Source organism: Pyxicephalus adspersus, chromosome 1 (assembly GCF_032062135.1).
Source record: "Pyxicephalus adspersus chromosome 1, UCB_Pads_2.0, whole genome shotgun sequence".
Lineage (NCBI taxonomy): Eukaryota > Metazoa > Chordata > Amphibia > Anura > Pyxicephalidae > Pyxicephalus > Pyxicephalus adspersus.
The window spans coordinates 66008500-66030741 of NC_092858.1; the positions used below are offsets into that span (position 1 = coordinate 66008500).

A 22242-nucleotide genomic window follows, 5' to 3' on the forward strand; every position below is an offset into this window, starting at 1 on the left:
CCGCGCGCGGCGTGAAGTGATGACGTCTTGGTATGTATGTTGTGGTAGTGCCGCTGGCTCGCGGTGTAGTGCCGCCTGGTGACGCTGGCAGCGGCTGTACCTGGCTGGCAGGAAGACATGGCGGGGCGGTGATGAGAGGGGCCAGCACGGCTGAATGAGGGAGCTGCTGCGGGGTGAGTGTGAATGGGCTCTATGCTGAGTGTTAGCGCTGGTGTCATGTTCCTCCCCTGTACACACCCACCCAGGAAGTGCTATCAGGATTTCATTACAACTCAAGCCATTCTCATCCACACAGCACCATAACATTCACACCTTTTATCCAATATTCCTCCAGAAGGTGTATGATGAGGATGTAGTGTACAATCCCAGGTCTGGCCCTGGATGGAGAGGAAGTCATGTGTGCTCTCATCACAACAATCTCCTGACAGCTTGTAAAGTAGGTGCAGATCTTCCATGCCAAGCTGCAAGATGACTGTCTGTGATGAGAGGAAGTGATTGGAGAGAATCCAAACTGGAGGGAATCTCCTCTAACTTCATGTACATTTAAAGTGTACCTAAACTCAACATTTTCACTTTACATGAAGGGGTAGACAACCTTTATATGTAAAGGAAAAATGGTATTTATTTATTCATTACCAAAAAAAGTGCAGCACCTCTCCTTTCAGTCTTGATCGCCACAATGATCAAGACTGAATGGGAGCGTAGATCCTCCCGGAATACCTACGTCATGGTCTGGGTGCTCTTTCTGCACATGCCCTAATCTCGGACATTCGCAGAAGGGGCATTTTTTCTATTAAGGAGCAAGTAAACTCAAACCTCAACTAAAATAAAAAATAATCCATTTACCTTCAATCCCACAGAGCATTCGATCGGTCCAGAGGTCCTGGCATCAGTCTTCAGGCCGCTGACACCCTTCTTCTTGGTCCTTCTTCCTATCTCACCTGACAAAGGCATGAGATCGGAGGACGTAGATGGGAAAAAAACTTGCCGATCTCACTGCACATGCGTGAGATTGGCATTATTTTTCTCTTTTGACAAAAGGGCTCCTTCTGCGTGTGCCTGAGATAGTCAAGGACACAAGAGCTTCCCGCAATGCATAACGTAGTTATCTGCACTCCCATTCATTCAGAATTGGGGGGGGGGGGGTGTTCCCTTTTTTTGGGTGTTGCACTTAAACAGAATTTTTAACTTGCATAAAAGGGTTGTCTACCCTTTTACGTAAAATGAAAATTGTGAGTTTAGGTATACTTTAAGGGAAAGAGATGCTGATCTCATGCATGCGCAGTGAGATCGTCTTTCTTTACAGCGTCTACATCACCCAATCTCATACCTGCGCAGTGCGAGATCAGGTGACATGCCAAGAAGAGGGAAATGAAAAATAAAAGTGGCGGCACCCACTGCACCGCTGGGATGAATAGGAATTCCAGGACAATGCGAGACCTGATTGCGGAAAGGACCAGTGCCATCGAGGGACCTGCAGAATTAAAGGTAAGTGTAATTTTTTGTTTTCAGTTTAGTTCCACTTTAAGGAGAACAATGATATATAAAAGCATATATCGCCATCCACATTCTAATAATTTATATTTCCTTCATAAAATGCTAATTGTGATGTGCAGCTTAGGGCATCCCAGAGAATGTTTCCTGTAAAATGCTGCAGAGACCACTCTTATTGGAGCAGAGGATAGTCATATGACCAGACTTACAGACCCCCTTCTCTATTTTTTTAGTTTGGATAGAAATGTATTGTTCTCAAAGCAATCGTCTTTGAAAAATAATTACTTAGCTATGTTTATTATTATTAAACAGTATTTATAAAGCGCCAACATATTACGCAGTGCTGTACATTAAATAGCAAATAGGGGACATGATCAGCGGGGTCCTTCTCCTGACCCTGTGTATGGACACAACTTTTGTTGTGTCCACAGCCCTGTGCTACTGTCCCCCCAGGATGTTTAGCAAGCAGGTCTGATTCTGTTATAGGAGATGGGGGCGCACCGACCAGGTAATTTTTCTTGCTGATCACCGGTTGGTGACCAATGCTCTAAGGTCTGGTGTTTAATCTTCGGTCATCCTGACCTCTGATTAACAATTTGTCTCCCAGCTTGTAAGTTACAGAATCAAGCACATAGAACAGTAGCTACAAACTTTTCACTTAACTTTAAGACTTTGATCTCCAATATTGTTCTGCACCCTTGGAAGCTGGAGAACTGTTATTTCCAGATTTCAAGTTATATCTCAGTTCTAAAGCTGAGATAGTTGTGTATAAATGATAAAAATCTTACGTGTATGCAGCGGTCACCCTGCTTGGCAGATTGATGAGTGGCCAAGCAGAAAGCACTGCTGTTTGTTCCTATAAAGGAGCGGACAGCAGGTTGCCGCTCACTTGTCCTCCCCTGTCCTCTCTCTATAATGTAAATCAATCGGCAAAATAATTTCCAGCAACAATCTTCTGAAATCTTTCTGTCTGTACAGAGTTTTTCACAGGACCTAGAACATTCTCAGACAAAGTATAATAAGCTGTAAATGCAAAGCATAAATGTAAATGTTCTCCTAGACCTAGGTAAACCTGCAATGTACTCACTGATATTCAAAGCGTGGGATAGGAGTCAGGGGTCCAGCACTTGGGTTACTTTAAGTCATTTGACACAATGTAAGCCCTCGATCATGTGCTCGTGCCCTTATCCTGTGGTTTGGAAAAGAAAATCAGATAATTTTTTTAAATCTTTATCTTTCAAAACTTACTATGTTTCCTTAACAGTTGTTTGTGATCATGTGAGAGGGCACATGAGCGTTACATACTACTAGAAACAATGGTTACATCTAAAGAGAACCAGTCACAAATGTGAATATATAGGAAGTCTGTTTATGAATATTTTCTTCCAAGATTCATTTAACTTAACTTAAAATTCACTCATATTTTTTACATTGGCAGCATGGTGGCTCAGGGGTTAGCACTCCGGCCTTTGCAGCGCTAGGTCCTAGGTTCGAATCCCAGCCAGGACACTATCTGCATGGAGTTTGCAGGTTCTTCCCGTGTCTGCATGGGTTTCCTCCCACATCCCAAAAACATGCAGTTAGGTTAATAGTCTTCCCCCTAAATTGACCTTAGACTATATTAATGACATATGACTATGGTAGGGACATTAGTATGTGAGCTCCTTTGTGGGACAGTTAGTGACATGATTATGGACTTTGTACAGCGCTGCGTAATATGATGGCGCTATATAAATAGTGTGTAATAATAATAAAAATAATAAATTGGACTAAAACGACAACTGTGTACGTCAATGTTTACTCATAATTCATATGTGTCCTGTTTAAATCCAATGTGAAAAGTGTGTCTGTGTGTCTTGTGTGGCAGACCAACCCAGCCAGCTGTTATTCTGCTAGACCCCCCTTAAATCGCTGTTCAGGTTTTGATTCAACACAAAGGCAGAGTTTGGTTATGCTTGGTTGTTTTCATAATGGCCATTCCTAATATTCTAGCATGCAGAGTTACATTAAAAGTGAACCAGTTATAACTGTTAGACCTAAATTATAACCTAACCATAGAACATATGATTACAAATATTTAAACATTTTTCATTGGTGCTAATGGAGGGGTGAATCTCCCCAATGGGGGACATGGGCAATAATGAAAAATTGACAGCATGAATAACTTCTGTAAAGGGTTTTTCATTGTGATACAGTTGAACTTATAGCTGGGATTCTTAGATCAGCCTTTACTTTTATTCCTTCACTGAAGCCAATCTCATCTGGAACCCCCACCCCTTAATCTTTTAGCTCCCAGAGTTTTATAGAAATGGTGTAAATGCTTTTTCAGGATGTGACTGTAACTCTTTAATAGGTAAGCCTGAGAGTTATATTACCTGATGATTCAATACCATGTTTATCTATGCTTAGACATCTCTTTCTTATAATTATTTACAATTCTGCCAGCAAATCATAATTTTTTATTTATTAAACATATTGAATTGTCAATTTTCTGCGTTTCCTTATTATTATTATTAATATTAAACAGGATTTTTATAGCGCCAACATATTACACAGCGCTGCACATTAAAATCCCTATAGCAAATAATCTCCTAAACCTGCACATGAAAGTTTTAATCTAACTTGTTCCACAAAGAAAAACATTAAATGATATGATCCATGAGACTGGGATCAATTTTTCCTATCCTCAATTTTAAAATAATTTTATATGTCAGTTTGCCTTTTATAAGTTTATATTAATTTCACTGTCTTCTCTTCTAGACATTTAAGCCATGTGCCAAATGATAAGGTGATCTGGAGATCGGCCAATTGCAGAAGGAAGCCATGAAGATTTACATCCTGTTGGTTTTACCTCTGCAGCTGTGTTACCACACAATCCATGCAGCAGAGCATGAAGGGGTAGCTAAACATGCTATCAAGCTACATCGAGGCAAGGGAGCCACAGCCAGCCAAAAAAAGGAATGGCTGCTCAATAACTGCCGGAAACTGTCTGGGCTACTACACCAGAAGACTGTGGTTCTTAATAAACTGAAAAATGCTATTAAAGCTGTGGAAAAAGATCCTGGATTGTCTCCTGAAGAGAAGCTGTTTCAAGTGCACACATTTGAAATCTTCCAAAAAGAGTTAAATGAAAGTGAGAACTCAGTGTTTCAAGCAGTGCATGGGCTACGTAGAGCTTTGCAAGGAGATTATAAAGATGTTGTGAATATGAAAGAAAGCAGCAGGCAGAGGCTGGAAGCTTTAAGAGAAGCTGCCATCAAGGTTTGTAATGGTTGACCTGGCACTGGAACATGTATGTAAAAAACAGTTTTAGGCGCAACATCACATCACATCATAACCATTAGTATGGACCTACTTTGTCCTGCTGGGACAGAAAGGGGCATTCTGTAAACTGTTGCATTGGTAATTGATTTCGCCTGTAAAAGTAATAGCATCTTTTAACCAGTTACATTATTTGTTACTACATTACTATTAAAAATCAAAAGTCTTAGGCATTGTTACGCATCCCTTTTTTAGCTTCAGATTGTACATATGTACTGTATATGCTCCAATTTAAGCCATTTTGTACTTTTGAGTGGGTTATTATGGTTTACTTTCCTATTGATCCTTTGCGCATTATTGTTGACCTCCAGTAGATGGGGCTGTGTCACAATTTAAAACGTGTAACATACTCATGTCTGTGACAGTTAGCGTTTGTTACACCATTTATATAACGACACAGCGCCATCACTGGTGTGACCCAAGTATAAACCAATATTCCTTTTCTTAAATGGCATTTTGGAAAAAAAATCTAGGTTTACAGTCTGGTACAGTGTTCCTAGGATTCTCCAGAGTCATCAAAATAAATTGAAAGGGTAAATTTTGGTTTTAAGCACCTAATAAAAAATATTTTATCAAAACTCATTCCAAAAGTCCACAAACATTTTTTTTTTTTTTATCATCCCAGCCAAGAATGTTACCTCTTTTTATATTGACATTTCGGTATATGGTTTAAAGGTGTGGTAGATACACAATTTTAACCAGCAGTGAATAGCTTGTAAGCCTGGAAGAAGCAAAACATCTTTTTACTGTGTTTTATTGTATTACACTGCTGATAGCTAGACAAGCCTGATTTATGCCCAGTAAATGACAGATATGTGAATTGAGTAAAACAATACACTAATGAGTGAAATACACATCTATACTGACAATATTAACCTGTAGAAATTGCTGCTTGGAGATGAAAAAATCTATAAATGCAGCACTCATTATTTTAGTGTTCTAATGAACCTGGTAATGTGGCGCTGGGTATCTCTGTCAATGACTGACTGAATTTCAGTAACACTTCATCAAAATATTTATATATTTCTATGTTTGTGTTCAAAAAGCAAATTATTCCCTTTTTGAACTTGTACTTGAACTCTTGTAATAGGTACGTGGTGTGAATGTTGAAGCAGTCTTGCGAGTAGAAGAAGATGAAGTGAAAAGAAATACATCGCAGCACCAAGCAGAGGATGACTTGGGACTAAGTATGCTTATTGACTCTCAAAATAACCAGTACATACTGACAAAGCCCAGAGATTCTACCATACCCCGTGCTGACCATCACTTTATCAAGGTAATGCTTCCTAAATTTCTAATTGTGGTTATGCTTCTTGTACTAAAGCTGGTTATTATTTTCTTCCATAATATAGTTAAAAATACTGAAATAATAAAAACTGTTTTAGGTATAGAACTGGTAGAAGCTGGCACTTCAAACTTGGAATTAAAGATGCAAGAAATTGGCTGCTTTCTATTGACATGTTCCCATTATTAAAAGTCTAAATTAATATATTTGCTGGCTTCTCAAGTTTCTCCACAACAAAAAAAGTGTCACCCAGCTGTCCCACACATTAGAAAAAAGTACTTTTTTTATGATGTTGTGATGGTTTGGTGCTTCTCCCTTAATATGGGTGTAATAAACCTGATAAAGCCAGCTGCAGTGGAGTAAAATCACAGCCATGGCTTGTTGGAGGGGCAGAGACACTAAGGCTACAAACACACGTGCAATAATTGTCGTTGGAAAGGATCTTTCATGATCCTTTTGCAATGACAAACAACTGCACGATGCATGAACAAGTGCTGTACATACAGCATCGTTCTGCTCTATGTAGAGGGGAGGGGGGAGAACGACAGAGCGGCACCCTGCTGTACTCTCTCCCCTTTACTTCCATTACATTAGTTCGCTGTCCATTTTCCGTGCATCCGCTAGGACGATGGACGAGTGCTGTACACATGCCAGGTTCACATCTAGTATCGGCCCTGAGTCATTGCACGTGTGTACGTAGCCTAAATGCTGCTAGAAAATATTGGCTTTGGATTACCCAAGAGACAAAGTAAACCAGAAGGAATTTCATTCCACTAGGACCCAAACATAATTTTGGTCTTCATTATTTATTCATTTTTAAACTCTGTTATAAGGGTGAATAACAAAATATTTCTTTTTTATGACCTATCGGACATAATGGAGAATATGGTAGACTTTTGCCAAAGTCAGCCAGTGTGTCCTGTATATTGGGCTAGTTTGAATAGAGCCATACTGATGTTTAATATCACTCTTGTGTGTGTAGATGACCTTAAAGGAGTAAAGGATAGGAGGTGTAAAACCAATGTAAAGTTTGAATGTTTGTCTGGTCCTTGTAACTCCCTCTTTGTTCTAGTCACCATTACCACCGAGACATAAGGTGATTAGAAAACATTTTCCTGTTGTCATAACCGGTGTCAAGTTACCGGTGAAAGAAATTTTTTTGATGAGCACACCTATGCATGAACTGCCTCAAGTGGTTGCTCTCGCAGAAAGCAGCCAAAAATACATTGATAGGAGTTTTAACCTTTCGCTATCTTCCAAGAACTTAAAAAAACTTTATCATTTTTTTCCATCTACATATACCTAAATTGTATCAAAATGGATGGATTCCCCTTGTGCTATATGAATGAATTATTACAATTGCTATTCTATAAAGGTTTTTTGTAACATTTACATGACTTTCACTGTTTCTAATACATAAATATTGTTTTGTAGGATATTGTGACCATAGTAATGTTATCTCTTCCTTGTGGATGGCTGTGCACAACGATAGGTCTACCAACTATGTTTGGTTATATCATGTGTGGAGTTCTTTTGGGACCATCGGGATTGAATAGTATAAAGGTAATAAGGATTATCTCTCATTATCATCTCTTTTTTACAAAACAGTTTACTTAAGGTTACTTGAGCTTTTTAGTATGTTAAATTACGGGAGTGTATTAATGGAATTTAGTGCCTCGATCTAGGTTTTCCAATGATGTTCTTCTACATCTTGTCTGATTATTCTATTTCTCTTCCATCTCTACATACTCTCCTTACCTCTGTGACATTTATGTTCTCCTTCCATGTGCATCCACCCACTTTTGTGCTAAACTTTCATGCTTATATCTACACTTGTTTCTACACTTTCTCCTCCTTTTTCTACCATGTATTCTCCTTTATAGCATCTTTTTATGTTTCTCATGTGAGTTTTCCCTTTCATTTTTATCCTCCTGCAAATCAATCATTCAACAAAGTAGAACATTAAACTCAGACACAGAAATGTGATAATACACCAGGTCTCCCACAGACTTGCACACATTCTCCAAGTTTAGGCACCTTCAACAGGCTCCAATTGTTGAAAACAACATTCACTTGATTCCCCCCACTTCTTCAAATGTCCTCAAACAGGACATTTGGGGATGGGGGGCAATCCTGTATAAGCAAGGGGTACTAATAAAGTGGTGTGTGTACTAAAAAAAAAAAAAAAACATAGGCAATAACTGTATAGTCCTGTTCTGACTTATTTTAACTACTTTCTGACCATATTATTCTTTACCTCCAAAAAATATAATGGATTTGTGAGATATATTTTCATTTGTATATTTGTAGTGGCCAAATGGGAAGAAAAGTGTGACAACTAAAAACAATTTGTTTTCACTTTCTCTTTCCAGTCTATTGTCCAAGTGGAAACTCTTGGAGAGTTTGGCGTCTTTTACACTCTTTTTCTTGTTGGTTTGGAGTTTTCGCCAGAAAGACTAAGGAAGGTTTGTGTCATCTGTTTAATTCCATTGCGTTTATGTTATTATCTAGCAATCTACAACTCGAAAAGATTTACCATACTGCTATAACATGCACAAAAAAAGTTTAGAATAACTTATGAAAGTATTTGCCTGGTAGGCATAATGTTGTGATTGAGACAAGTCTTGCATGCTTTAGTAACATTTCCGAAGGGTCATTTCTATATATCTTTCTCCCTGGGGTTGAGTAAAAAAATTGTAAGCTATATTTATATACTGAAGCTAGCTAGTGTCAAGCAAAAAATTGCAGGAACAAACTTAGGCTACCTACATGGCTACTTTTACTTGGATAAGTGTATATATCTCTCTTTCTTGGTTGTCTCGGCCTACAACAGCAAATAAAATGTATGAACCTAAAAAAAAGAGATTATGCTTCAGGTTAGCAGTCCTTAGACATGGTGGCTGCAAATTTTTTTTCTTTCAGGGTTTTTTTTTTTATTTGTATAATTCCAGTAACACACATGCCGTCACACCTACTCACTATACTATAACTACAAGGGAGCAGCTTTGTCGTGCTAGAACAGGAAGTACTTTTCTTCATCTTCATGACATTGAGCAGAAGTGTCCTGTAGTACACAGACCTGAACTAGGCAATGACTGTCTGATATTTTAGTTTAGCATCAGATCAAAATATTTTTTTTAGAACCCTTTAAAAAGGCAGAATATAGAACAATGTCAATGAAGTTGAGAAAGCTATCGATTTCTTTAAATACTTTGTGATACTTTTAATGTTTCCCATGTACTTTCCTGTAACTTACTGTGCACCACATATCCTATTTTGTACATCAAAGTGCACTCCCATACACACTTCAGCACTCTAAAATGTCACATATTTGCTTCTCTGCACTTTCCATGGTGCTCTCTGGTAACACATGATGCACTCTACAATTCTCCCTATGTGCTTGTCTGCACCACATGCATTCATCTGTAATCTCTGCTTTTCAGTAACACACAAGTGATGGGAGCAGTGGAGGGTCTTGCCAGCACAGAGTGCCATTTCCTTGATCTATTACTAGGTAGGAGCATGTACAAGGTAGTTAGCTACATACAATTTCTTGCAAGTTTAAAGGAATATTGCAAGTGAATAAAAAAAAAAACACTGCAAATAAGCATGCAAATTTCTTAATTTACTTGCAGGGACTTGCTAAAGTAAGTTGATTTACTGTAAAAAAAACATTTACAGTGTTCTCCCGCAGCCCCTTTTAGCCGGGTGCACCACCAAGAGTTGGGTCACAATACAAATAAAAAAATTTCTGGGTTGAACTCATTTATTTAAAGGAACCCATGAGGATGCAAATGTGGTAGCTGCCAATGCTGTCTTCTAAGGTGTAGGGCCTGATTTATTAAAGCTCTCTAAGGCTGGAGAGGATACATTTCATCAGTGAACCTGGGTGACCCAGCAAACCTGGAATTAATTTATTATTATTTGCTTGTTCGAAAATGTTTTCAATCCTGGACCTGATCCATTCCAGTTTTTTGGATCACCCAGGTTCACTGATATATACTCTCCAGTCGTGGGGAGCTTTAATAAACCACCCAAAGTCTTTTAATGTTGCTACCTTTATTCATGTGACAAAAAATATGTCACATTGTTACTTTCAAGGTAATCCCCACATCAATGCTGCTAATCTTGGTCTTGTGTCTGTGCTTAAAAAAACCCTGGTCACTAAATTACAAACCAAAATCTGTAAAGTTTTTCATTTCAGGACATGGATCTATCATGGGTAGTCAAAAAGAGTTTCACATCAAAGGGCTGCACCTTTGTATAGATTCTAAAAAGGAACATAATATTATCTGAAAATGTATTGAGCTTTATCTTTATATCAGTGTGTGTTTACTGACTGCATAAATATACAGAAAAACTTCAGGGAAGGGATGACTATTGTTTTGACTTACTTTTTTATGCTTGTAAGTACTGATTGTAATGAAGAAACCTGGAAAAATGTACTTTAATTTTGCATATACCCACAGATTGTATGTTTACCATTGCTGTTTTGTAGAAATGAGACTGAAAGTCTGTTTGTGGTCCTACAGGTATGGAAAATCGCAGTGCAAGGGCCATGCTTCATGACTGTTCTGATGATTGCATTTGGCTTGCTTTGGGGCCACTTCCTGCAAATCAGGCCTACTCAAAGTGTTTTCATATCCACTTGTTTGTCTCTGTCAAGCACACCCTTGGTATCCAGGTTTCTTGCAGGCGGTTCTCGTGGAGATAAAGATGGTAAGAAGACACATTTCCTATTGCCATTTATGTCTACAAGAAAATTGCATTTCTCTATCCGGGACCCTTTATGGATTAGCCCTTTTGTGGCTTTCAGAAGTTCTAATCTTGCCCAGGATTTTTTTAGGATCCAGCTGGGGGTAGAAAGGGGTTTAAAGAGACCGTTGTGGTGATTCAGCAAAGTCTGCTATTTATTTTATCTACAGTTTCTGTAGGCAAGAGCAAGGTTGTTTTTTGTTTTCTTGTTTTTTTTTTTTAAATGTTTTAAACCTTAAATCATTTTTGTTTCTGCGCAGGTGACATTGACTATAGTAGTGTACTACTTGGCATGCTTGTAATGCAGGATGTCCAGCTTAGCTTGTTCATAGCTGCAATGCCAACTCTTATTCAAGCAGGCGGGAACACTTACTCCAGGTGATTGTTACAAAACACTTTCAAGATTTATTAGTTTGCTTCTTGTGCTTATTTGTTAAGTTTAGTGGGTATATGTTTTCCTTTATGACATTTTTTCCTTTGCAAGATGGTGATAAATCAGGTCTTTGTGTTTTCCTATTTACCCATAGCAACAGATCCGTTGACAACTGTCAAAAAAAATGAAAAAGAAGATTTGATTGTAGGTTTTTGCTGAAATAATTAAGAGCACCTTAGTATACCTTTTTGTAACACAGGGAAATGCTATTTGTTACTCAATGAAAATGGTTCTTTTTTTTTTTTTAAGTGATGTTGAGACTCAGTACAATAATAAGCATTAAAAACATTTTGTTAATGGTCCACACTAAAAAAAAAAAAGGGTCCTAACTTTAGTGAAGGAAGGGTTAGAGGTGGTAAGATATTGATTCTGTTTGCTGTTAAAGCTGACATAAAGGCATATACTGAACTCAAAGTTCAACAAAAGTCTAAATTGAAACATTTCCAGCAGGTAGGCTTTTAATGCAGAAGAATCGGTTTTCACTTTGGTGTATATTCTTGATATACTTTGGTAATTGAGACAGTTTAATTAATTACCTTAGCACATGCACATTAGGGCAGATCCTCCACTAAAATAAAGGCCGGTTACAGTTTCTGGGCTTCCTCCCTAACTCTCCTTATCTTAGCAGATGGAAGAATTCACCTAAAAAAAGAAAAAAAATAGAATTCTATTTACTTTACTCCCATGTCTGCCTGCAGCTCCTAGGTGGGGATGACATACCTTTCTTTCCAGAAAGATTACTGTGGCATGCACAGCAGCTGAATTCTTAAAAAGACAGTTTTGCAAAGGACTGAAGTGTCTGCTTACAATATTTTGCTTGCACTGCGTTCCATAGGAATGTACTCCAAAGGACAGGGTCGTCGTGCCCAAAAATGCACAAGAAAGTGGAAAAATTTTTATTTTTATTTATTTTCAGTTTCCTGCCTATCTGTTTGACTCAAAGGTTTCCATACTTTATGTCTCTGACCATGAACAAGTTGCAAAATTAGGAGTTCTGTATTCTTTCCTGATCTACATAGTTGTTCAGGATCAGCAACGGCAAGAAAACTAGTTTATTTAGAAGGTTGTTAGCAACCTCTACCTCTCTATTTCTATAAGTACTGGTTTTAACTAGGGCAAATACAATTTATTGATAACCCATGTATACAGAAGGTGAATACAGATTAGATTTTAGAATAGGGTCAGCAACCACCGTCTACATTTTTCATTTAGGCAAAGATTTCAGACAAAGAGGCAGATTTCCCTTAGGCAAATGAACAGGGATAAATTGTAAAATACCTTTTGCCCTAGAAGTGTGATAGAATTTGAGGTATGGACCTGCAATGCAGCTAGGGTAAAGCTTGCCTTTTGGGTTATGGTAACATAGAAGTACAGGGCTTATTCCCAGAAGGATGCCTTTGATTGACCCTGAATGGCATTAAATCTGCCTTTTGTTTGTTTTGTAAATCACATTACTATTACATATGAAATTATTCCTTCATGCCTGTTTAACACCTCCTATGATATATTGAGTCTGTTATTTAGATTTTGTATTTGTTAATGTGTCCCTAGTGTACTCCTGGAGGCCTTCCGAATACTGGCACTGATTGGACAAATCATTTTTTCCTTGCTTGCGGTCTTTCTTGTATGTCTTATTATAAAGACATATCTCATTGGACCGTATTACCGAAGGCTCCATACAGAAAGTAAAGGAAATAAGGAAATACTAGTCATGGGAATATCTGCTTTCATTTTTCTAATGCTCACGGTAATTGTTTCCCTTCTTGTTTGGATTTTATTTGTCACCTAAGCTTTGTATTTAGTAAATGCTATGTGAATATATTTCTAAAAGCCTTAGGAAAAGTGTAATTTCAGAATATATATATATATATATATATATATAGACATTTTTTGAATTTCCATTGTCAGGCAGCACAGTGTGGTCTTTGTAGAACAGGAATGAATGTCTGCATATTTTACAGTTTATGTATGCTGGAAATTCCTTTTTACAGCTCTCCATACGGTGACATCCATACATGTACTAGAGAGAAAAGAAATCAGGGCTTTACACTTATCCCGCTGCCAATGAATACATTACTGTGCATGGTTACATTTCTATATCCTACAGCACTCGCTAATGTAGAATAACGTCCCTTCACATAGATTACATGCTCATAAAGCTGTGCGGAAATCTTTCAGTTGGTTATAATTTGGCTTTCAATATATTGCTGTATTAGGTTTATTGGGTATTTGGAGGCATTTTTTGAGCCAGGGAATTGTTTGCTGAGTGGAAAAAGACACCGCTTTTGCAGACATTTAAAAAGAAAGAACTAACATGTATAAATTGCCTGTACCGGCTTTTGCAGACACACATTTAATTGCCTTAAAACGATTCTGGAAGTCTAGCTGTGCAGAGTAGCCCTCCAAGAGTGTTTAACATCCACATTTTTGAGAAGGTCTGAACACCCCAATATATTTTGTTTCTAATTTTATATAAAAGCAGCAGTTCTATTTGCATACTGTGTATATCTAATATTGATATTTGAAATTGTATTTAACTATGCCCTCTTTTTTTTATTTACAGAAATATCTTAACCCACAGTTGTCATTTTCTTTATAACAGAAAATTCACAAAGCTAACATTGTAATATTTTTAAAATGTATGCATCCAGGGCCAAATAGTGCTGTCATCTAAACTTAGTATTTCCCTGACAGATTACAGAACTACTGGATGTATCCATGGAACTGGGATGCTTTCTTGCTGGAGCTCTCATCTCTTCCCAAGGACACATGGTCACCGAGGAAGTTATGTCATCCATTGAACCTATCCGGGACTTCCTGGCTATCATTTTCTTTGCATCTATAGGTAACTGCAGCCATGCTGAAAAATTATTTATTGCAATTGTGCCCTACATTACAGAGATAATTGTGTTTATGCGTATCACTAAACATCTCTTTTCACACCGCTCTCTTCTCAGTCACCATGTTTTTTTGTTTGCTAATGCGTAGTTCAGCATATCTGACTGGCCCCTATGCAGCTTTCTCCTTTCCCAGTCTTAACTTCCCTGTCCATGTCAACATTCATGTACTTGCACTAGCTTTCATGAAAACTTTATAACTAATAACTTTTCATTAAAACACGTCTCCACGTTAGGGTTTAAGTTTTAGTAGCTGTAGTTCAGTCTTACTAGCACTTTGTTAAAGTTAGGTTCACACTGTTTTTTTTTTTTAAACCACAATTACACTGTTTCACCTCCTCTTCTGACCCAGATCTTTACAATTTTACATTCATATCTGCCATGCATAGGTAGCTTAGCTGGCAGTAATGTAAGCGTCCTTCTCCTGATGTATTATGTATGTGTGTATATGAATTTATTACCAGCTATTAAATTTGCATGCTACTCAAAAGTTTACCAGTCAAAACGAACGTCAATCAAATCAAATTGTTAGTTGATGTGGATTGTTTTTTTTCATTTGAAGAAAATATATTTCTAATGTTTCTAAATATTTCATTACAGTTTAATCAGTTTCTATTGGTAAAATATTTATTTCTTTATTTTTTCTTACAGGGCTTCATGTATTTCCAACATTTGTAATTTATGAGTTGACGATTTTGTTGTCCCTAACATTGACATTGGTTCTAATGAAGGTAGGACGATTTATTTCCACTACGGGAGCTAAGCATAGTAATGTATATGATGTGCATGAAGTACATTATCTTTGTTTTTCATTATTGCACTTGTATGTACTGATTTACATATTTGAATACTACACCAAGAAAAGTGGTCATTTTTCAGAATGCAATATATCATTTGACAACACACCGTATAGGACTGCACTAGAAATGTGTTTTCTATAATATTGTGGATGATCACAGTACATATGCCTAAAAAAAAAAAGTAGGGAACATTGTACCCTTCAAGTACCACAGAATTTCAATTTTATTGTAATTCTTCTGCATAGAATCATTAAACATTTTGAAACATTTTTGCACACTACAATGAGTTGAAAGATGTGTAAATCAACTTTTATCCTTTGATTCATACAATTTTCTTGCTGCATTCAATATGACCACGTATACATTTAACATTGTTATTATTCTTGGGGAAAAACAATTCTAAATAGATCCTAGAGACTCATAAAGCACTTTGGGATGAAATTAACTGTTTAAAAGCAGGACTAGGTTTATGGAACCTAGATTCCACCTAAATATGGAATTAAATTGACAATAGGAAGACTGTTCATGTTACTCCTAATTGTGGTGACTGTTGAAAAACTTGTGATTTTTTGTGTGCAGTGAAACGTTTGTTTCATTTCTGTGTCTTCCTGTGGTCAAAAATGTAGTCAAATGATTTTTTTAACTGCTGCCAGTCTGCTCTAAGTGTGATTATCATTACAGATTCTTAGAAAGATTGCATAGCTAAAGAACAATATAGTAAATGGTCCCTTTATAGGGAGGTTAGTTATATTTGGACTGGAGCAAAATATCCCTCTAATAGGTTGTTCATTTGGACAGCAAAAATGTGCAGCTGATTACTTATATTATACAATCAGATACTGTTTAAATTTAATGTATTACTTGTGTTTGTGTCTCAACAGTTTGTTTTAGCTGTTCTAGTCCTGTCTTTGATCCTGCCAAAAAGCAGCCAGTATATCAAGTGGATAGTATCTTCTGGCCTGGCCCAAGTCAGTGAATTTTCCTTTGTTTTAGGCAGCAGAGCCCGCAGGTCCGGGATTATTTCTCGTGAGGTGAGTTCCTGTAGATATATATTGCATGTAATAAAACAAGAATTGAAATTGATATTTGCCTTTAACTGATAAAACAACATTTGTTTGCATTGCACTGGTAATAAGGGCTAGGATTGCAGGGTTTAGCCAGTGTTAAAATATTGGGAAAGGTATATTAATAGGCTGTGGTCTTCCATTTGCAATTGCAGTGTGAGTTGTATATACACTTTTGTGCATTTATCATCATCTGAAAAGATTCCCCTCTCTGTTTTCTGGGTTAATTGGCTGACTTAGGATACTTGCACGTGGTAACATCACGTTGAAAACTGTGTACCCTTTGCAACAATTGGCACCACATGACACATCTTTGGTTTTGTATCCTCTTCTAAAGTTGTGGGTAGAAAAACCATGTGGGTATGTGGGTGTGTCAAAGTGCCTTATATTTTGTGAAGGTGCTCGTTCATGTTTTATTAAACCTGTCAGGAAGCTGGAGGGTACGGAGGGACATCTCTAAGTGTCTGATATCAGCACCGATTCACAGTATGCAAATAGAATCTGTAAATCCTGTCACTTTTTTTTTCAATCTGCTTGATGGTGTGAAATCATTTGGCTACTGCTGACCCCCACACTACTTGTGAAAAACTCATTGTATCTGGGTGTAAGCTGTTAGCATTATAATTCTAATTGGATTCTATTGCTGCAGGTGTGATTGCATAGCACCTTGGGCCATCTATAGCAGCAGTTTTTCCCACCCAGAAACCACACCTGTCTTGCATGCTGTTTTTCTCAAACAACTTTCCCTGTTACCACATTGTCAGGATTTGGTCAACACATTTTCAAATATGTAATATTGAAGGGAAGAACTACAACTTACTGCAATGTAAGGGTGCAAAGAATGGGTAGTGTAAAGGTTTGAAACAATTCTTCTGATTGACAGCCCTCATGCGTGGGGCTAACAGAAGACTGTGGAAGTCATTCATTCTTAAAAACTTAAAAAAAAAATCTCATCTTTTTTTAAATAAACTCACCTGTCTGAAATTACATAACTCACATGTATTGGAGTTCATTCCTTCCTGGCACATGCACAGCCCGATGCACAATATAAAGAAGATTGTAAACAAGCTGGTTATTTTTGTTTTGTTGTAGAACTTGCCTGCTTGGAAGTTTAAAATAATATAGGGCTAATACCTCTTTTAAATTATTAGTGTGCTAAACATCTTACCACCATTTAGTGTCTGCTGTGTTTTATATTATATATTGACCTTCTTTTTTTAAAAAAAAGAATACAGATCTTCTTCAATACGTTATGTTTGCATCTTAGTTTTGCTTGCTTCTTCGCAGCCACTTTCAGTCTACATTCTTGTAGTAATGTATGCCATTGCTTAGGGCCAACTTTTGACCATGACAACAGCGAAACATGCCTTCACAATGAGCATTGCCATGGCTGCATATCCACTAAAAATACATGTGACCGGGTGACTAGACGGAGCATTGTCATTCTCATAACAATGGGATTCCTAAATAAAGCATGGTTACCAGGTAGCACTTTAAAGAATAAATTACTTTTGCAAAAAACAAGTGGCATCTTACTGGACAGGGCATCATCTGGCTCCGAGTTCCAAAGCTCAGGAGAATTGTATACATAGAAGAAGCTCTGGGCTTTAGTATAATTATCATTCTTCACATTTCTTAACCACGGGCAGTAGGTAAAGGATAACTGTACTTGACTTTATTAGTAAAGATACTTTTTATTAAATCTGCAAAATGTAAAAATAACTTTGAAAGAAAGACCTTAACAAAGATATGAAGCGATTGAGGTTTTTGTGACAGGGTTTTCATATACACAAAGTAGCCAAAGTCATAGACAAAAGGGCTTGATTTAGGATCATAAGTCTGTGGGTACCTGCATACATCATACATTTCCAACCAGCTTATTTTTGGCTTTAATATTGGTAAAGTTAATTTCCCTAATTCAATTTCTGTTTTGCCATTAAGATAAGGCCGAAAATATTTCCTATGTTTGTATATGATGCTTTTTTTTTCTATTAGGAAATCAATTTGTGCTTTAAATTTTAGGTGTACCTTCTTATCCTGAGTGTGACCACATTAAGTCTTCTCCTAGCACCAGCTCTTTGGAGAATAGCAATCACCAAATGTGTGCCAAGACCAGACAAACGGCTAAGTACTTGAACATAACAAAGACTATTGGTTATTGTGGAAAAAATTGCAGTATATAATAAACCATATTTTTCACATAGGACCATGCATTCAACAATACACACAATTCACACCTATGCTTTTTACTGGAAATCATCATTTATTCATGGTTTAGCTTACATTACTGGTACAGTGACTTCCTGGAGATAACCTTGAAAATGTTTTCCTCTATGTGCCTTTTCATTATAAATCTTGTTTTATTAATTTCCGTTTAAACAACGTCTTTGAAATATTTTTAATTGCACTACCATGCTAGACTTTCTGGATAAAGGAGCAGGTAAATGGAAAAGCATTTCAGGGGTGTTACTAATTATGTATTTGTAAAGAATATCTCCTTGACATTTCTCAGACTTAATGTAGTTCTAGAATTAGTTGACGCAAAGTGTCTTTTGGGGCTGATCAAGCGCCAAGTTTTCTGCAACAATGTATACAGTACAAATCTGCTGATTATACTGTACTGTGAAATTGTTTATATGAAGGAAGTAATATATTTGTTTATGCTCTGTTTAGGTGAAATGCTTTTATTTTGCTTAATTTTAATAGGAGACTCTTGAAAGTATCAGACTCTGCCTTTAAAAAATTGCCACGGTTGGCTTTTAATGTTTTCGTTGCTGTGCCCTTAAAAGTCTATATACCCTAGTAACACTACAGAAAGCATTTTATTTTTACCTAGATTTCTTGTTGCACAAACCATTCAAGATTACTGACTGTTATTTATTCAACAAACAAGTTGATGTTTTATTTGCTGCAAAAATATTAATATTTACCTAATATTATTAATAGTTATTGAAATGTTCAGAGGTTAAATCTCTGTATCAGTTCCTGATGCAGCCTAGCATGCTAAAAAAGCTTGTCTTTATCATATGAATATTGACTTATAAAGTTGGAAAAACTGCACTTTAGTAAAAATACAGAGGTTAGAACTTTTTCTACTCAGAAAATCTTATGCGCATTCCAATGTGTGAAGACCAAAAGGAATCACAGAATGATACCTTTCCAGAGAACAATATTTCTATTGACCGCCACTATTCACTGGTCTTCAGGATTATTTGGACCACCAACTGAACTTAAGCTACATAATAATGTAAAAAAAGGAAACGGGTGAAGGGGTGGTGGAAAAGATGGAAAAGTTGTACATTTTCGCTTAGATATATTTTATTATTCTTTACATTCACCTTGAAGGTTGCTAACAGGAATAATCCTGTTTGAATTGTTCCTGATACTTAATTCACATTACACAGATTCTTTCAGGTAAGACACTTACCATTCAACAGAATTGATATATCTGTAATTAAAGGGGTGTATATGAAATATTTAGGTATAACTCTGGGATAAACTCGTCTATTTTTTGGTGGCCAATAATTACAGCCTATTTTAGCTTTTATGAAGGATATACTCTAATAGGGAGGTTTTCTTTGTCGCGATCACAAAGCCAAAAGTGAGGGAAAAATTTCCTTGTGGAGCCCTGTACATCAGTTTTACCTGATATACTGGAGTCTTAGGAAAAGTTTTATTTTTATACCACAGCATTTTTAAGTCCTTTTTAAGGGGGGGGAGGTATTAGAAAACATGGATGTTTCTTACATAATATAGTTCTGCCTTGAGTATTCATCAATTATTTTTCCTTCTGGAAGTCTAAGGTTGCAAGGTGGGGTCACCTAAAACATAATGCATATGTTCAATATATATCATTGTTTCCAGTAACAGTGGGACAAATGAGCTCTTTTTTTAGGCTTAGTCTACACGGACTGGTTCCCCAGCGTTTAACTTGAGGCTTTTAAGGCCCATGTTTGAAATCACAATGCATTCCAATGGGTTAATCTACACCAGGACGTTTCTTTGAGGCACGTTTGTGAGCTTTATCCTAAATGTTGCTTGCAATGTTTAAAAAATTAAAACTGGAAAACGCCCATAAACGCGGCTTCTATTGACTTCAATGGGACGTTGTCCCGCGTTTTAAAGCACCCAAAGCGTAAACGCTGGTAAACGTGGCATAGGCATTTCCAGCATTTTAAAGGCAAGCTTTAAAACACTAATAAGTGCTTAAAACAAAGGCTGTAGTACTGATTTATGGTTACTGCAGAACATGGAGGAAGCAGTTTTGAATGTAGGGGTTGATCAATTTTGTGGGAGCACGCAAATATATCTCCAATCAGCTTGGAGTAAATAAATTCAAATAAAGGACCAAGGTTGAAGATATTTTCCTATAATAGCTGCACAATTTATTTGTTTACTGGTTTGACTTTAGCCTCTGTTTTGCTATAAATGTACTGTCTATTACTGTTAAACACTGGCATCTGGTGTCTTCATATTTATATGCTGTAACTGGGATTAAAGGTGAAAATGCTAAATTGCTTCATTGACCTAGTCCAAATGAAAATGATTTATTAAAAGGGTAAAATAAAGACTATATTTAATGTTTCTACCACTGTGGTTTTGTGTGCATTTTTTTCATTTATGTATTTATGTGGAAAGTACACTGGTGATTTTAATTTTCATATAACTTTATAAAAATATTTTTTGCCGTGGAGTGTGACATGATCGGTGCTCTCTTTCCATTTTAAGGAAACTCCTTACTATTGCTGCTTTTACTCTGCACATATATGTCTTGAAACTTCATTAACCTCATCCCCTTCTCCTACCAGCTGTGAGTACCTGAGACCTCATCTTGCTTATTCCCAGTTGCTTTTACTGCTACACGGCTGCAGCATTGTCAGTTCATAGACACAACGGGCTCTATAAAAAAAAAAAGGGAATTAGACATCTTCCAGGTCCATATGTTTCAATGGCAGTAATTGATTCCTACCAGGGAATGTCAGATTCCATGTTTTATAAATAGAATACAGTCCCAACATCTTGGATCTCATTCTCTACCCTTGCAGGATTAACTTTGATACTCATTCTGCTCACTCTTCTCACTTGCAACATCCTGTGCTTTACCAGATCCTATTGGGGCATGCTGGGGACTTGCTTTCTCATGGCTTCCCTCCTACCTCTATGGTTAGACTTTCAGGAGCACACTTTGTAACTTTAATTTCTCTGCACCCTTTTTACTTGTTGTACTACAAGTCTCGGACCGCCTTTTCTTTTCAATTTTCAACCTACAGTATTGGCCAGCTTTTCAGCTAATTATCACCAATATTTTCATGATGTCTAACACTATTAATTCAATCCTAAGCTGGCTACATTTACTGTTTATGTCCCTGACTGTCCTAATGCTATCTTCTTGTCCTTTTGTTATACTAAACTAAAAATGGATAAAAATGAAATTATTATCATTCCACTAGAATCAACTTCCGTCCTAGACATAACATTAAACATTAATAACATAACAATAATTATTGACTCACAAGTGTGTCTTTTTAATTGTAATTATTGGTTTGGCACTCTAAATCTTCATATTGACCCACTAACCACATCTTGTCATCTGTGTTTAAAAAAATCTCTCACATTCACCCCTTCCTTTCTCCTGTTGCAACCTATTTACTTCTACATGCCCTTAATGTGTCCTGACTTGATTACAGATAGTCCCCGGGTTAAGTACATATGACATACGGACACCTCCTAGATGCAAACGGGCTTCCCCGCCCGCTGTGTGCAGAACAAGGCTTGAAGGGGGCAGTTTGCATGACTTGCAGAAGAAATCTTTTGCTAAACACAGCTGAGGTTTGTGGGTGAGCTCTTTTTGCAGCCTCTTGTAACTGACCAAGACAAACTCTGCAGTTGTTGGCTCTATAAAATTTTTTTTTTTGTGCTTTGTTTGTGATTAACTCACAGTGGGAATTTTATACAGTAACTGACACCCCGCTGCCTAATAATATGTTGAGACAATTATTTGTCCTAAATGCATTTATTAAAATAATGTACCTGTCCCTACTTACATATAAATTAAACTTAGAAACAAACCTACAGTCCCTATCTCGTATGTAACCCGGGGACTACCTGTACTGAAACAACCTTCCCTGTGGTCTGACTTCCCTGTCTTTTCTAAATGTTGTTTGAATTGTCCACCTCTCCTGGTTCTCCAATG

The 22242-nt window shown here is 37.0% G+C and overlaps 1 protein-coding gene across 1 annotated transcript; it reads left to right on the plus strand.

Annotated features, from left to right (window-relative positions):
• Positions 1-15: 15 nt before the first annotated feature.
• Positions 16-20637, plus strand: TMCO3 (transmembrane and coiled-coil domains 3). Its single transcript, XM_072402079.1, has 12 exons — positions 16-173; positions 4255-4767; positions 5906-6091; positions 7535-7663; positions 8473-8565; positions 10633-10819; positions 11116-11233; positions 12840-13035; positions 13983-14133; positions 14837-14916; positions 15867-16016; positions 18072-20637. The coding sequence occupies exons 2-12, from the start codon at positions 4318-4320 to the stop codon at positions 18183-18185; spliced, it is 1854 nt and encodes a 617-aa protein (XP_072258180.1). The 5' UTR covers positions 16-173; positions 4255-4317; the 3' UTR covers positions 18186-20637.
• The last annotated feature ends 1605 nt before the right edge of the window (positions 20638-22242 follow it).

Excerpts from the sequence above, each read along its gene's own strand:
- TMCO3 (XM_072402079.1), top strand. The coding sequence starts at position 4,318 with ATGAAGATTTACATCCTGTTGGTTTTACCTCTGCAGCTGTGTTACCAC. Across the intron at positions 8,566-10,632 it reads CGCCAGAAAGACTAAGGAAG|GTATGGAAAATCGCAGTGCA; the intron begins GTTTGTGTCATC and ends GTGGTCCTACAG. Across the intron at positions 11,234-12,839 it reads GGCGGGAACACTTACTCCAG|TGTACTCCTGGAGGCCTTCC; the intron begins GTGATTGTTACA and ends ATGTGTCCCTAG.